This window comes from Cottoperca gobio, chromosome 22 (assembly GCF_900634415.1).
Source record: "Cottoperca gobio chromosome 22, fCotGob3.1, whole genome shotgun sequence".
Classification (NCBI taxonomy): Eukaryota; Metazoa; Chordata; class Actinopteri; order Perciformes; family Bovichtidae; genus Cottoperca; species Cottoperca gobio.
The window spans coordinates 19978761-19996269 of NC_041376.1; the positions used below are offsets into that span (position 1 = coordinate 19978761).

General features: G+C 42.3%; 1 protein-coding gene across 4 annotated transcripts in view; it reads left to right on the forward strand.

Annotated features, from left to right (window-relative positions):
- The window catches only part of gabra2a (gamma-aminobutyric acid type A receptor subunit alpha2a), a 47086-nt gene that overhangs the window by 13914 nt on the left and 15663 nt on the right, over positions 1 to 17509 (forward strand). For 3 of the 4 annotated variants that reach the window (XM_029460685.1, XM_029460686.1, XM_029460689.1), the window contains exon 4: positions 1683 to 1750. The exons of the other annotated variant lie outside the window; for it this stretch is intronic. In XM_029460685.1, coding sequence (XP_029316545.1) covers positions 1683 to 1750 — 68 coding nt within the window. The remainder of the gene's footprint in view (positions 1 to 1682; positions 1751 to 17509) is intronic. 4 annotated transcript variants of the gene reach the window in all.

Sequence of the window (17509 nt, forward strand, 5' to 3'; positions counted from 1 at the left end):
TAGTTCCAACTTGAGGTCAACCAGTCCGGAAGTTTAGCAAGCATCTTTTGGTTTTTGTTGCAGTCGTTGAGTACCTCAAATCCTCTGATCTGTGGCATGGCAGCATCCAAGCTGCGAAGGAAGTCTGAGAGCTCTTGAAGTTCTACGCTGCCTTTGGAGCTTATCCTTGACCATGCATCAAGCTTATCCCTGAAGGCCTTAGCGATGAGGAATGGATTACCGTACCTCTCTTCTAGAATGGTCCATGCAGCATGATAGGCTGCATCTGTGCCTAGCATGAAGTAGCTCTCTCTCTCTGTCTCCCGTTTGGCTCTTAATTGAGCAGCTTCATATTCAAGTCTTTCAAGTTCTTCAATGTGTTGTTCCTGCTCTAGCAGTACTTCTAAAGTGGCTTCATTTGCAGCAATTTCAGCAGCAGCTTCTTGTCTTTTGAAGAAAGAGAGGATTGAACTTCTTGATGTATCTCTCGAGTTGCTACGAGAATGAGCAGAGGACTTGGTTCCATGAGAGCTGTTACTTCTTTTGTCAGGGACAGCAAACTTGCATACAGACTCTGTCTGTTTGCTGATATGTTCTTCACTCTCTTTACCTTTATCTTCTCTTGTGTCTAGTCGGTCTCTTGCTGTCTTAATGATTGTCTTTGTTACTGCTTCACATGTGTCTACTTTGCAACGTGCGACATGGTCGGGAATGTCAATGAGTCTCAACTCTTCATAAACAATACTGACATACCCTGAGGCATTGCTTACCTCAGTGATGTATTCATGTAGCAGGTCGTTAGAGCATTGACCTCTCAGCGCTTGTTTGGCTTCCTTTGTGACATCTTTCCACTTCTGGTAGTTCAAACTGAAACGGTGTACAAGTCTTCTTACTTGCTCATTGTGCAGTTCTTGGCCCTTTTCCTTTAACTTGCGGACTCTTTGGCTCCCTTGTGGCTCTTGTGTGGAAAGGTTATCAGCTCCTGCACTTTCAGTTGCATGTGGTTGATCGTCTTCAACTATACTCACTTTATCACTCTCAGTAGGAAACTCAAGCACTGACATTTTACTTAATTTGATTTAACTTGAATATTTCCTAAATCTAACTAGTTAGTCTGTTTAGATGTTATATTTAATGTAAAGCTAACATTCACCCTTAAATGCACGTTGTGACTTAGTCTGTGAATATTTACAACAGATACCTTAATAAACACAATATTAATATTAACAACTTCAAACTTCAATTAGAAAGGATAAGTAAATAACTTCAACACACATTATAAACAGTGCAAATGTCATAGTCTCTTTGTATGGCACTTTACAGTCTCTTTGTTGCCACTAAATGTACACTAAGCACCTGGACCTTCCAGAAGTAGTGTCTTGTGTTGCTGCGTAGATGGCTGCTACAGATGCACACACTGCGACGGAGATGTCCCCTGCCAAATCGCGCCGTTTTTCTCATCTACTCATGCAGACAATCGAGTTCTCACTGTAGCTCCCTCCAGTAATGAACACGAGGCAAAGGGCATTTGTTTTGAAATACGGGGTTTTATTTTACACTTTCTTTAACAAATTTCATTTGCACCGATTATACACAAGAATATCCCGGCCTCTGCATCTTTTAACATTTTGACCACTCATTGCTTGTGCTTTTCTATTGTATTAAAGGTTTTTTACAATGAATTTCGCTCTTTGTCGCCACAGATCGAGTAACGGAAGTGAAGACTGACATTTACGTCACAAGTTTTGGTCCAGTTTCTGACACTGATATGGTAAGTCTCATACCTCACCTCATAATGCATTTTCTCACAACATACACAAAGTGTGAAATGAAAATAGCTTCAGCTCCTTGAAAGCCTAGACTCCTTACTCCAAGCAATAAAAATAAATGTGCCGTTTCAAACACATATCATTTGGTTTTGAAAATGCTTGTAAGATTTTTGATTATTGTTTTATGGTACTGATCTATGAATATGAGAACAGATGCAGCAACCTAGAATTTCTAGGTCCTTGGCTGAAATGAGATCCCCACAGTGACGTAGTGAACGTAGGGCTGACTCGTAATGCCCCTGAACACTATACGTGTGTGGAAACCAGTAGAAATGTTTTATCTATCCACCAGGAGGAGCAATGATTATGGAAGCTGTTTACTGCACCTGAAATCAGCTGTTTATCATATTTGATATGAGGGAATATTATTCTGAAGTGTAAAAACACTGATACAGATCATCTGAGCTGCTGACTGTTTATACAGTAAAATGTGATTGATTGATTGATGGTACTAGATGCTGGGACAAATTGACACAATGCTTTTTACAAAAAGAAAAAACTTAATATTTTACATATGCTAAATTTACAACAAGGCACAAATAATAGACAACATTACACAACGTGTATTTAATTGGTGATCTCTAAAAAGGGACTTCTTGTTCAATTTGACGTGTTTACCATTAATAAAAACGTAAAAGTAGTGTAATGATGAAGCCAGATGAAACAGACAGTGTGAAACATCTTTTGTGTTAGGCAATCTCACAGTCGAAACGTAAATGGAGAAATGTAAATACTACTAAGCTAAGTACACGCGTCACAAAATTGTACTTAGATACAGTACTTGAGTAATTGCACATAGTTACATGAGTTTTCTTAAGCTGTAAGCCATAATCAGCAATATTAAAATAATAAAAGGCTTGCAATATTTCAGTTGATTTGTAATGAATCCAGAATGCATGACATTTTTGTTTTTTTAATTGCATTACAGAAAATAAAGAACTTTATCACAATATTCTAATTTTCTGAGACAGTCCTGTATATATCAGCCATATTCTGGTTCCAGTGGTACATCAAGAGGACAAGTACATCTTCTTCTGCCATTTCACTCTATGAATAAGGGCCCCGCCATCAAGAACATGCATAGCTTGCACCTTTTCCGCACACGGTTGCACACCATTTCCTAGGGATTTTGCTAGTTGTACCATTATAGTTTTACGCATTCAATTTTCCTTGAATAGTGAAGTTGGCATTGTTGTAAGCTCATAGCCTCATAGCTCATAGCATGGAGTCATGTCTTCCTCTCACTGTACAATAGCTAGCAGGCGATAAAACAGATGATTTGGGTGGATATGAACTTTCTGTTTTTCAACCTGGATTCCTGGATACAGATGATCTAAAGATCGAACTTGATCACTTCTTTTAATAGATGCTTCGACGACGCTCACATTGTCAAGCTTCTTCTGGATGTGTGCCCCAACCTCCTCTGTCTTGTCGCAGTTTACGCCATCAACATCAGATGCTGTTAAACCAGAAGATAAGGACCGTTGGTTGGTTGAACCATTCTTCAATGTTGTGCAGGTCAGCGAAATCCCGGTTGCTCCTGGAAGTCCCGAGTTCCATGTGTTGTTCACTGGTTTTATGCTTTACATTTGTCATGGATATCATAGCATCATGGACCCCAGCACACTTATGCATGCTGTAGATCCTGGTCGGGGTTATAACTGATCTTGGCCTGAGGAATGCAGTGTCCAATGTTGTTCTGTTTCAGTTCTGATGGAACAATAGTTGTCAAGAGTGTTTGTAGGCGATGCGGTATCCATTTCTTGCCTCGATCAACATTTGCAATGTCATCATTAGTTGGATATGATTCGGAATCATATTTCCTTTCTCTGATTTCAGCTTTTATGATATTTGCTGCAGCAGTTACTATTTGTTCTGCTTCATCATCAATGTCTTCTTTCTTTTCCGAGTACCATTTGTCATTTATGATATACTTCGTCATGTTTCTAAAGCAGACAACGTTACTGCACCCTTCAACCTCTGCAAATAATATGAACGATTTATATTGCTCTTGCAGCTTTTGTTTGAGTCTCTTGATTGTGTAAACCTCTGATTCGCCACTAAATTCAGTCATCTTAGCATGCAATTCTGCAAGTGTGTACAAATCTGCATCACTTTCTGATTCCAGCCAGTGACATAACATTTCAAACAATTGCATCATTCCTTGATCTGCTGGTCTCTCTAGACCCTTTTTATTTGTTGATGCTGCACTGTGGTTTTTAAATACCATGAATCGTGAATAACAGTTGACATGATAGACGGCCTCAGCCGCGACTAAGTCAATACATCCATGAAGACGATTTTGAACTTCAGCTGCCCATGAGTACCCTCTCTTGTCACAGCACTCTTGAAGCTTTTCACGGAATGGGAGGGTTGCCACTGCGCATACCGGTGCTCTCTCAGGATGGCGAGTATCGACTGCTGCAGATTTACCACAAAACATGCATTCATCTTTCCAGTTGAATGGCAACAAACTAGACCTCAATTTCTTTGTACAAGGCACTTCTACATTCCTACAAAGCAATCTCTTCGGGTCTGTAAAGTCTCTATGGCACTTTGTATGTACCAACACTTTGCCAATAGGTACCGTGCTAATACGTTCAGCGAAATAGCTGTTTAGATCTGATAGCCCACATTTTTAACTATAGCTGATAAGGCTCAATATGCCCTTTTTTGATACGGTTACTGATTGTTCTTCTTCAAAACCTTGTCGGACATATTTTCTTAAGGGTGACCTTCGCCAATGTATGTACAGATGGTGAAAGTTAGAGGGAAGAATTATAGGTTATCACCTATTAACCCAGTTTTGAGTCAAGACTGTCAACACCAATATTAGTAAATGAGCTCTCATTTCAGAATCAGCTTCATTAATACAATGAGAGGGTATTGTTACTGACTTACCGTGTGTTGTAGTATTCAATGATAATTATGGTCGAAAGATCTTGTCGAAATTTCCGGGAAATTCTACATAAATTGTGCTCGAACTTGCTGAGCGTGGATGACGCTCCGAACAGGACGCCCTTTTTTTATATGCACTCGTAACCAGGCCTTTGTACCTAAAACACAGGCAGCCCATTGTGGTTTTGTTGACGAAAACTAGCGATACCTACATTACGTTTAATGAGTATTCGATGATTATTTAAAATGAGTAGCAAAGTAATTTAGATCCGCTCCCAGACAGAACATCTTTCATTAAAAGTACGCTTATATTGATGAAAAAATGTTATGCCCCACAGTAACGTATTAATGGCGAAAAAAATAAAAATTCAAATACATATAAAATAAATGACGAGGGGCCCGAAGAAGCTACGTGGTGCCTCCCATCCATCCATCCTGGTTGAGTGCCGCTACGTTGGAGTTCACCCCAGTGGACGAGAGGGTCGCCTCCCTATGCCTTCGGGTTATGGGGGGGAAAACTCTGACTGTTGTTTGTGCCTATGCCCCAAACCGCAGTTCGGAGTATTCGGCCTCTGTGGAGACCCTGAATGGAGCCCTGCAGGGGGCTCCAGTAGGGGACTCCATAGTCTTGCTGGGAGACTTTAACGGCCTCCCTGATCTGAATCCGAACGGTCGTTTGTTGTTGGACTTCTGTGCTAGTCATGGAATGGCCATAACAAACAATATGTTTGAACATAAGGATGCTCATAAGTGTACGTGGTACCAGAGCACCCTAGGCCAAAGGTCAATCATCGATTTTGTGATCGTATCATCTGATCTGAGAGGGGCAGAGCTGTCAACTGATCACCATCTGGTTGTGAGTTGGATCAAGGAGTGGGGGAAGACTCTGTACAGACCTGGTAAGCCCAAACGGGTAGTGCGGGTGAACTGGGAACGTCTAGAGGAAGACCCTGTCCGGGAGATCTTCAACTCACACCTCCGGCGGAACTTTTCAGACATCCCTGTGGAGGTTGGGGGCATTGAGTGGGCAATGTTCAAAACCTCTATTGTTGAAGCTGCGGTGATGAGCTGTGGTCTCAAGGTCTTAGGTGCCTCAAGGGGCGGTAACCCTCGAACACCATGGTGGACCCTGGTGGTCAGGGAAGCCATTTGACTGAAGAAGGAGTCCTTCCGGGTTATGTTATCCGGGAGGACTCTGGAAACAGTTGCAGGGTACCGACAGACTTGATGGGCGGCAGCCTCTGCCGTGGCAGAGGCAAAGCAACGGGTGTGGGAGAAATTCGGAGTAGCTATGGAGAAGGACTTTCGGTCGGCACCAAGATGCTTATGGAAAACCGTCCGGAACCTCAGGAGGGGGAAGCGGGGAACCATCCAAGCTGTGTACAGCAAGGGTGGGACCCTGCTGACTTCGACTGAGAAGGTTATCGGGCAGTGGAAGGAGCACTAACAGGCCCTCTATGGTAGAGGCAGAGCTGGAAGCTGATGAGGGACCATCGTCAATTTCCCTGATGGAAGTCACGAGGTAGTCAAACAACTCCACAGTGGCAAAGCCGCAGGGTTTGATTAGATCCGTCCAGAAATGCTGAAGGCTTTGGATGTTGAGGGGCTGTCTTGGTTGACACGCCTCAACAACATTGCGTGGAAGTCTGGGACAGTGCCTAGGAGGTGGCAGACCAGGGTGGTGGGGTATCACACTTCTCAGCCTCTTCGGTAAAGTCTACTCGAAGGTGCTGGAAAGGAAGGTTCGGCCGATAGTCGAACCTCTGATTGAAGAGGAACAATGCGGATTCCGTCCTGGTCGTGGAACAACGGACCACCTTTTCACTCTCGCAAGGATCCTGGAGGGGGCCTGGGAGTACGCTCAACCGGTCTACATGTGTTTTGTGGATCTGGAGAAGGCGTATGACTGGGTCCCCCGGGTGATACTGTGGGAGGTGCTGTGGGAGTATGGGGTGAGGGGGTCATTTCTGAGGGCCATCCAATCCCTGTACGCCCAAAGCAAGAGTTGTGTCCGGATACTCGGCAGTAAGTCGGACTCGTTCCCAGTGAATGTTGGCCTCCGCCAGGGCTGCGCTTTATCACCAATCCTGTTTGTAATTTTCATTGACAGGATATCGAGGCGTAGTCGTGGAGGAGAGGGGTTGCAGTTCGGTGGCCTAAGGATCTCATCGCTGCTCTTTGCAGATGATGTGGTCCTGATGGCGTCATCGGTCTGTGACCTTCAGCAGTCACTGGATCGGTTTGCAGCCGAGTGTGAAGCGGTTGGGATGAGGATCAGCACCTCAAAATCTGAGGAAATGGCTCTCAGCAGGAAACCGGTGGATTGCCTACTCCGGGTAGGGAATGAGCCCTTACCCCAAGTGAAGGAGTTCAAGTACCTTGGGGTCTTGCTCGAGAGTGAGGGCACGATGGAGCGAGAGATTGGCCGGAGAATCGGAGCAGCGGGGGCGGTATTACATTCGCTTTACCGCACCGTTGTGACGAAAAGTGAGCTGAGCCAGAAGGCAAAGCTCTCAACCTTAAGGGCGATCTTCATTCCTACCCTCACCTATGGTGGCTGGCATCTCCCTTAGAGATAGGGTGAGAAGCTCAACCATCCGTGAGAGACTCGGAGTAGAGCCGCTGCTCCTTTGCGTTGAAAGGAGCCAGTTGAGATGGTTCGGGCATCTAGTAAGGATGCCACCTGGCCGCCTCCCTAGGGAGGTGTTCCAGGCACGTCCAGCTGGGAAGAGACCCCGGGGAAGACCCAGGACTCGGTGGAGAGATTATATCTCCTCACTGGCCTGGGAACACCTCAGGATCCCCTAGTCGGAGCTGGCGGATGTGGTCCGGAGAAGGGAAGTTTGGGGTTCCTTACCGGAGCTGCTACCCCCGCGACCCGACCCCGGATAAGCGGTAGACGATGGATGGATGGATGGATGGATGGATGGATGGATGGATGGATAAAGAAATCCCCCAAAGGGGATCTTTGCGGATTTTGGATATTTTTGTTCTACTCAGAATTCTGCTTCGTTTGACACCAAAACCAGCTTTATACCATTTTTTTCTGGGTAGCACCTAATTTTACTCTTCAAGGACCAGACTATAGGGGATCCCTGCACCACGCTACACCAGTTTGGGGGTCCTTGACCTGAAAAACGTTGAAGACTCCTGGTGTAAACCATGGCCTAAACACAGAAACATGAGTGTTCAGTTTACTTCAGTTGGTTTATCTGTTTTTGTGAAGGAAGCGCCATCTTATTATATTACATTTTTATTTAGCTGATGCTTTTGTCCAAAGCGACTTACAATAAGTGCAAACAACCATGAGGATACAAACCTATGATGACACCATGCAATTGTATAAATGGTCAAGAAACAGAAGGGCAGGGGAGAATGCCAAGAGGCCTTCGGTTGATAGTGGATATTGTGAGTGGCTATATCTAGTGTATGAAATGGCTTAGTGTTTACGACCCGGTAAAGAGGATTTGGTTGTATCATTATCCACTACATGTTATAAAATCAACATTATCCGCAAATAGTTATCATGGTTGCAGATAATGGTCATAATGGAGCTTATTTTGACACCTTTGGACTTAAAAATAAAAAAGTTACCTGTACTCAGCCTCAATAAAGCTGTCTATAAACTGACTTGATCCTTCAAATAATCTCAGGGTTGCCTCGTTAGGCCAGTTCAGATGAAATTACACACATCCAGCAGATACAATCTTCCAGACAGAGGCCTGTTAGCTTTGCTTGTCCTGTTGCTATTGGAAACCCAGCCACTCCAACCATGAGAGTGATGACACAGCAAGGGTCAGTCTGTGTTATTAAAAATGAGATCTGATCATACACTGCCATGCAGCTCTGATATGGAGCCGTCTGATGAATTACATATTAATGATTATTATCATATATTGGCTGTCCATTGTAAACCTTTGTTGAAATTATTCTCATGCAGCATTTTATGGGATGGCACATAGTCCTGCACAATGTAATATGATTGGAATAATGTTTTTTCAGAATTCATTTAATTTCAGCATTCCGGCTGTTATATTTCATGTTCCTAACACATAGTTTACTGTAATTCTCATAGACTCACCAAAACTACATTATCACAGTAATCAGAAATCAGTCACTTGCTTGTGGTTATCACAACATGGTCGTGCACATCGCTCCACTGTTTTGCGGTTGAGCGTGGACCGATGTGGCACCTCCAGTGATTTTTAGTTGTCTAGTGTTAGTGTGTGTGTGTGTGTGTGTGTGTGTGTGTGTGTGTGTGTGTATGTGTGTGTGTGTGTGTGTGTGTGTGTGTGTGTGTCTAGCTGCGACTAAAGAGCTGGTGAGAAAGCAGGCAGATTAAAACGTTTTAATTCAGAATCGATGGATCAGTGAATACAAAAGGGAACTCTCTTACCTACCTCGCAACCCTAAAAACTAGTCCATTAGAATTCATTATGACGCCATGGCTCTAGAAACTATACATTTAGACAGAAACGCAGTATAACCGGGTATTGCATCACCTTAACATAGTCAAGTACAACAGAGTTATATTAATATTTCCAAAGCATTTATAATCAATAAATCCAAATTCACAATTAAGAGTGTTAAACTACCAGCTTTAAAATCGCTAGGGTACTGTCAACACTTAAAAATAAAAGGCGCTTTTAAGGGATTAGTCTACAAAGTTTTATTAAGTCCACTAAAAGTATGTGAGCTTTAACAAGTGTGTTCACTAAACAGCGCATTGTCGCACCTAAAGCAGTTTCATTTAAGAAACGTGACGATAAAGAATAAAGACACATCAACTATTCACTGGAAATAAAAGAAAACAAACAAATAATTTGCATTTGTTCGTAAGGATATATTTGCGACAGTGGTGAAAGTGTATTCCTAGCCTTGAATGTCCACTTTGATAAAGGTTAAACCAAAACAATTCAATAAGTCTCCTTGAGTACTTTTACGGCACAGCTGAGCCAGTGTGCCAAACACATCTCTACATCTCTTGCAGAAGCATCAAACATTTTATATATTTGTCAAAAAACAAAATGCTTGTTACTCACCAAAACAACTGATTATTTGAACACAAAATCCATCCTCCTTTCTTTCCTCAAGAAGACTTCAATGACTGTTGTACAGTTTATCTGTGCGTTTCATTTCCACCATTAAGTCCTTTTCTACAGACATGGAGGCTCATGCTGAAAGCCGAGTCTGTCCAGTAGCATTTCTGCCATAAGTTTTAATTCGCTTTAAGGCCGAGAATGACCGCTCGGCAGAAGCAGTGGACACAGTGATAGACTCGCTAGCATCGGAGTTGACCTTTCTCTTCTAACGATGTCTAGCTTTTCTTGAAAAGTTCGTCTCGAAAATGACGTAATTATATCTGCGACCAAATCGATATATTGTCCTCCTTCAGCCATTGTGGGTTGAAAAAACAGCTTGTAGAAATCTACACAAATTAGCTCGTTCAAGGTTGCTAGCTCAGCATAGCTCTGCCTTTCAATAGTGCGTATCCAATCAAAAGACGTGGACGTGCTGACGTTATCGTACGCCCTCTAGCTGGCCCCAGTGTCCCCAACTCGACATCTGATTGGCTAACGCCACAGTTTTGTCTCCATTCACTTTAAGCTACAGGCGCCCGCACTGTTGATTCTGAAGGCCTAAGGGCAGATTTCGTGGACCATGGCAACACATTATGGCTGAAATATGATTGGATAAAAACTCTAATATAACGGCCAGCCCTCCAAATCTCGATCTGAGGCTGGAAGCAGCGCAACCAAGAGGAAAGCTATGAAATGAAGAGAATAGACTATGGGGAATAATTTAATACATATTTGTGGAAAAAAATATATCAAAATTAAATGTATATTCTGATGATGTTTAGGCCAGCAGAGAAGGCCTTGCTGGCCCTGACGGCCCGCCACTGCGTTACTCTGTGTACAATGATGCAGCTAAAGAAAAGTGCAGTGATTAGTCTGCTGAAGCACATTAGAAAATTAGAACACATTTCTTTACAGAATAGGGACTGTGAATGTTGTCCCCCATCTTTTACAGTGTAGTGATGCTATCAATGAATTGTGCAATGTGCAAATGGCATGTAATATTTTATTAAGAAAGGTGGGATTTTTTAATGTATTTTAATAAAGACTTCCAGTGTGCTGACACACACACACACACACACACACACACACACACACACACACACACACACACACACACACACACACACACACACACACACACACACACACACACTGTCCTGTTCTTATGCCTTAAAAGCCTTCCTCAGTTTTTCCATCAACACCCCACCCACTCCACCTGGCTCTTCTCAAATATTTAAGTGGCACAGAAGCGAGGGGTATAGAGGGGTGGAAGTGGTCGTGATCGAGACAGCACCTTCAAAAGAAAAAAAGAAGAGAGATGGTCTCATGTTTAATTCATGCCATGTCTCAATCAAACTTGCAGCAGATAATTTCACCCCACCACTGTGTCTATCTTTTCTCTGCCTTTGATAACTCAGGTCTGATACACACACATATCCCCCATGCAGGAACACACACATACACACACAAACATGCACCTTTACCCTTTCTGTGATAGATTGGACAGCCCCCTGCTGTGCCCTATGGCTCGCTGTTTGTGATGTTTCTCATTGTTGATTATAATGTCCTGTCTGTCCTTCTCACGTAAGTACTGTGAAAGCAAACACAATGTGATGCTTCAGAAACCTAATACACCTGCTAATTTGTATGTTGAAAAAAAATTCCATTGTGATTGGCAGATGAAGACATGTTTTACACAAAATGTTCATATCTATTAAAGTCTAACTGAAATGAAATCTGTTACAGCATACATATCTGCTCTGTAAATTACTTGTACTGGGCTTTACAGAGAAATAATCAGAAACTAAAACTGTCATTTATATTTAAACCTGTTTTGCATTCACATTAGTTTTATTAGTTTGACATTAATTGAATGGAATACTGTTAAGTATCCATCTACGTAGATCAGGGATAGGCAACTTTGAGGATAGGGAGGGCCACAAACAATTTGTCCTCACTACCAGAGGGCCACTTTGTGACCATGCACTTCCATCAGTAAGATACTATAACCCCATCATTTAAATAGCCAACTATAGCGACTCATTTAATGAAAATTACTAAATATATACAGTAGGGCTGTCAAATTAGCGCGTTAATTTCAATTAATTAATCACGGCAAAAATAATGCGACAAAAACATTAACACAGATTAATTGCGCTCTTAGAGGCCCCTTGACTCTTTACATCACTAACGTAATTAATTAATTAGACACATTTTTTAATCGCTTGACAGCCCTAATATACAGGCAATGTTTAATGTACCAATTTCTATTTCTCAACATGTTTTCACAGCTCTCTCTCTATTTCTACTCTTCCCTCATATTCCATTACATAAAACCATAAACATAATCCATAAAAACAAGCATGCATTGTTAATCAGGATCAGTAAGCTATACATCTCAATGAGACACTTGTGGGCTCTATAGACTGAATGTCAATATCAACATTTGTACATCTGATCTGCATGAGATGGAACAGTGTCTCATCTGTCAGTCTGTTTCTCTCTCTTGACTTGACATGCTTCATTGTGGAGAAGTTGCTCTCTCAGATGTATGCGCTGCCAAACTTGCTGGCCATTGAGAGCGCAAAATCCCTGAGGAGTGCAAAGCGGGACTCAGGTAGCAGTCTCCGAAAGGAAATTCCCCTCTCCTGACGCTTTGCTAGAAAGAAGGGGTCTGACTGTAGTTCACACATTTCAAGCTGCAACTCAGGGGGCTGCTCGCTGATAGCAGCAGAGAGGGGTCAGTGAATAACGCGATGCATGGCTGCGTGGCGTGTAAATCTTGAAAGGTTCTTAAAATGCTGCTGCAGTGTTTCTATGTCGGCTCTGTTCTTGGGTAATTTTTTTTCACATTCGGGGGCATCTTTGCACATCTCTTCACATGAGGGGAAGTGTGCCAAGTTAGGTCGGATGAAAATCCTTCTTTAAACAGAGCCAGTTTAGTAAGAAATGCGTTCATGTGCACATATAGATCCGACACGGTTTGGCATCTTCCCTGTAACTGCATATTCAGGCGATTAAAATGCGATGTAATGTCCGCAAGGAAGGCCAGGTCGAGGAGAACATCTGTATTCCTGAGTTTTGTGCAGTACTCGCTTGTATCACATTGGATGGTGTTCTCCAAGAACACAGGGATTTCAGCGAGTAGAGCAAAAAAACTCTCCAAGCATTTCCCACGGCTCATCCACCTTATCTCTGTGTGCATCTGTAAATCACACCTCTAATATTCATAATATTGACTTGTTTGCCGGGGCCCGCCAGTTGCCAATCCCTGACGTAGATAAAGACCCGTAGTCCAAAACAGCAAATGAGATCTTGCATAAAGCAGCCTTTAGATGTCCACACAGCAGCGATACTGATGGTAACTCCTACCTTTCTACATTAAATTTCCAAAATTCAAAGCCAGTACTTCACTAATTTAAGGATCCGTCATTGAATTTCCAAAACGCAGTGCTGAAAATATTTCACAATAAAAGACTTGTGTTAACAAATGAAGGGATTCTGTCCACAGAATTACAAATGCGAATGTTCTGCCTCCTGGATCTTCTTTCAAAATCATAGAGTTTAGATTTTAGCTGCTCCTGGTTTTGGGCTGATATAGATCAGGTGTCTTGGAGTTTGTCTAAGCGTTGGTTGGCGTCTTCGGTGTGAGTTTCCAAAGCAGTGATACATTGTTCCTGACCAGAGACTCTAGTTTGTATCTTGTCAAATTAAGGGTCCAGAGTTTTGAAAGAGGATTTGAAGTCTGCGGCATCACCGCCCTGTGTTTGTCCAGTAGCTTGGAGATGTCCACCAGTTATGCTATTGTTAGCAGCAGTGGCTCTGGCTGAGTCAACTTTTTGGCTTGTTTCTCCACTTAAGGACATTTATTTAGATAATCGAATACTAAAACACAAATTCTCTTTTCACTGAAAGGAAAATAGGTTAATATTTTGAAGTTTTAACTGTGTTGAAGTGTGGCCTTCATGGAAATGTAAAAATCATAAAGTGTTTGGACAACAAACTGATGTCGGACAGAAGGATACAGAAACTAGACCTATAAGGATGTTACACAATGTTAATGTTAATTGTTATTGTACTAAAGCATTTAATTTTTTTCTCTGCAGTTATTATTTTAACATTGTTGCTTGTGGTAGTGAGGATGGCTAACTCGTTGGGTGTGATTTGGTTTCTGCATATAATGTGAAGCCATGAAAGAGATAGAGCGAGGAGAGATGTTTCCACACTGTTGGAAGGCCTCAGAAATATTGATTCAAACCATGTCTGACACTTTGCCTCAGGAAGCAGCTGGATCTTACAGACAGGTCTTAACCTGGCCAGTTGTCGGCTCGGCCGTGATCACGCAACAAACTCCTGACACACCACGACAAGAGGACATGCCTGTTTGAAAACACAATGTACCACACACGTATGATTTCACAGATTTGTGTCTCTCAATGGTATTAATAGTATTAGTAATATGTATCTCAGGGTAATATACTACACTTCACACACATCACAACAGTAAGAGAACAGCAAGAGTTCAATCACTAAATACTCCTAGTGGTATCTTCCCATGCAGATAGTTTTGGGACAATTCTTTCATTGGAAAGTAGTTTAAAAATGAAGTGTGTACAGCAGGGGTGTCCAAACCTTTTTCACTGAGGGCCACATACAGAAAAATATACAAAGGGCTGGGCCACTCATACTTTTGAGGTATATTGCCTAAAAAATATCAGGGGAATATGAGTGGAAAAGGGGATGGATATATCTCAAGCTTGTTAAACAAATAAGTTATTGGGCTTGTTAACACATCAACTAGTTGGAAAACGTTATCAACTTTAATTGACTGAATGTATTGAAAAATTGAGCTTATTAACATGAATACTGTGTAATATATGTTTTAACTCTCCTATAATGGCAACAGTGTTGCACTCAGTGGGAGCAGTGATGCTGCACTTTGGACTGAAGGATCCTGCAGGTCAGGAGTAAGTTTGGTGTTTGAGATACGAAGGACATCACAGAGATGCTGTCGGTCATTTGGTTCTCAATCTGCTTTTGTTCAGAGTTAACCGAAAATGTTTGCTCACATATGTGGGGAAGTGCGCAACATTGATGTTGCGTAGTTGTGTCTCAAAGAGACGGAGCTTCACACAGAATGCTTTCATGTGCGCAGTCGGCTATTGTTCAGTGTTGAGATGACCAGTAAGATCAACTAAAAATGCCAGGTCTGCCAAACATGGAGGGTCACTCAGCTCATGACGAGGTTGGTCCTTCTCTTTCAAAAACAGATCGATTTCTGATCTCAGGGAATAAAACCGCTGTAGCACGGAGCCGCGCACATCAGAACGGTGGAGTGCGCCCTGTATTCAGCATCGACATCAGACAGGAAAGCTTGAAATTCTCTGTGTGGTAAAGTCCTCGTGCTCGTGGCCTTTAGACTCCTAAGACCAAGCAGCTCTTCAGTAACGCAAAAGTTATCGTCAACTCCCTGCAAAAAAAATGAACAGCTGTGCAGTGTCTGTCGCATCTGTGCTCTCATCACATGCAATCCAGTAAAAATCTAAAGAACAAGCTTTATCTGACACTTGATGTTTTAAGTTTTGTTAGCTGATGAGTCAAAACTGTGTTTCTGTGTTAGAACTAAGAAGTGCAATACATTCAAGCGCAAGTTTCTATTTGGGCCATATTCCATTATACTTTTAGAATTTGCTGTGGGCCAATTACAAATGGACCACAGGCCGCAGTTGGCCCGAGGGCCGTAGTTTGGACACCCCTGGTGTACAGCAAGGAGGGACACTGGTTCTGAAAAGAGATGTTCTGTGCTACCCAATCTGTACATCCTGCCCGATCCGTACTGCACATGTGCAACACTCAACAGAGAGGGGAATAAAAGAGGGAATTTAAATAAGATGGAAATAAGCAGTTGCGTGATTACCGACATGTTGTCTTCGTATGAGACTCACCAGACCGTAGAATTTAAGCTAAAAACAGTAGCAAACCCCCAAAAATTATCCCGATATCGCAACACTGTGAAGCAAGACAAAGAATCAAAGTTAAGAACAAAGGCAAAGGTACGAGTGCAGGCAAGATTCACTTGCATGACGCCAGCACAGACAAAGAGGCTCCAACGTGGGTGAATGTTTGTCCGATACATTCAAAAGCAATCAAAAAACCTTGAACTGGTCCATCCAGACCTTATCCAAAGATTTTAAAGAGATGAAGCACAGGGTCACAAATGAGGAAACTGCCGTGCTACAGTATTTATTCAAAAAAGTGTCATTCCTCTGCCATTGGATCGATGACCTTGAGTCACGCAGTAGAAGAAATAACATCAGAACAATGGGCCTGAAAGTAGACACGGAGGCTGGTGATCTTACTGGGCTACTTAAGTGCATATTTCATTATGTATTGGATTTGTGTGAAATTGATGTTTCACCTGAAGTGGATCAGGCCCACTGGGCTTTTTCGGCCGTGCCGAACCCGCAGGATCCACCCCGCAACATCATAGTACGTCTTTTCAGATGGGGAGACAAGCAGAGAATCCTGGCCTCAGTTAGGAAGAAAAAGTCTCTCCATGCAAGGGGACTTCAGCATTGTCAATTTATTAAGTTCCTTAAGGAAACTGATGCTGATTAGCTCATGTTTAAAGTTAATCAGGAAAGCTGACGATTTTCTTCAGCTGAGCGACGCATATTGGCTTTGTGATTTTGCTTTTGCTGTGGACATATTGACACACATGAATGAGCTGAACATGAAGCTACAAGGGAAAGATCAATGTGTGCACGAAATGTACACACATGTGAAAGCCTTCAAAGCAAAGTTAACTTTATTCTCAAGACAAATTTCAAACAAATCCTTTGCTCATTTCCCCACACTAGCGACGTTGAAAGAGGCTCCTCGACATGTGAAGAAATACAGCAAATCACTGGACGACCTGGACAGAGAATTCTGCCGTCGGTTCTCTGATTTTGAAAAATTGGACAAGTCACTTCAGCTAGTGTCATGTCCCCTGTCACAAGACTCTGAAACAAGAGATGCAATTGAAACTGATCGATCTTCAATGGGACTCTGTCTTAAAGGAGAAGTTCAACTCCCTTAAACTGTGAGTTGTATGCTTCACTAGGAGAAGCCAGGTTTTCCAAACATTATGAGGATGGCACAGAGAATGCTGATGTTGTTTGGTTCTACCTACGTGTGTGAGCAGACATTCAGCGTGATGAACATCAACAAATCACCTCACATATCCCAGTTAACTGATGAACACCTCATATCTGTCCTGAGAATTGCCACAACCAAACTAACACCAAACTTTGATGCACTGTCAAAAAAGGGTGACCAACAGCTCTGTTCCCACTGAAATGAAATGTAAGTTTTCTTTTCTTTTTAGGTAATGGCTTTTACTTGTAATGTATATTAGTTCACACAAACACTCTCCATCTATTTACTACTAGCCCGGCCCGTCAAATTTTAAAACTCATTGTGGCCCCTGAGCCAAAAGGTTTGCCCACCCCTGCTCTAGTTGGTTTATAAGGTACTATGATATCAAGATATCAATTAAGATAAGATGGAGACTAACCATTAATTGTTTCAGGAGAAGGATTTTGAAATATATTCTGCTTTACAGGAGCCAGTGCAGAGCAGCTAATACAGGAGTAATATGATCCTGTTTCCTAGTTCTTGTCAATACATGTATCGCAGCATTTTGGATCAACTGAAGAGTCTTAAGGGAATTTTGAGACA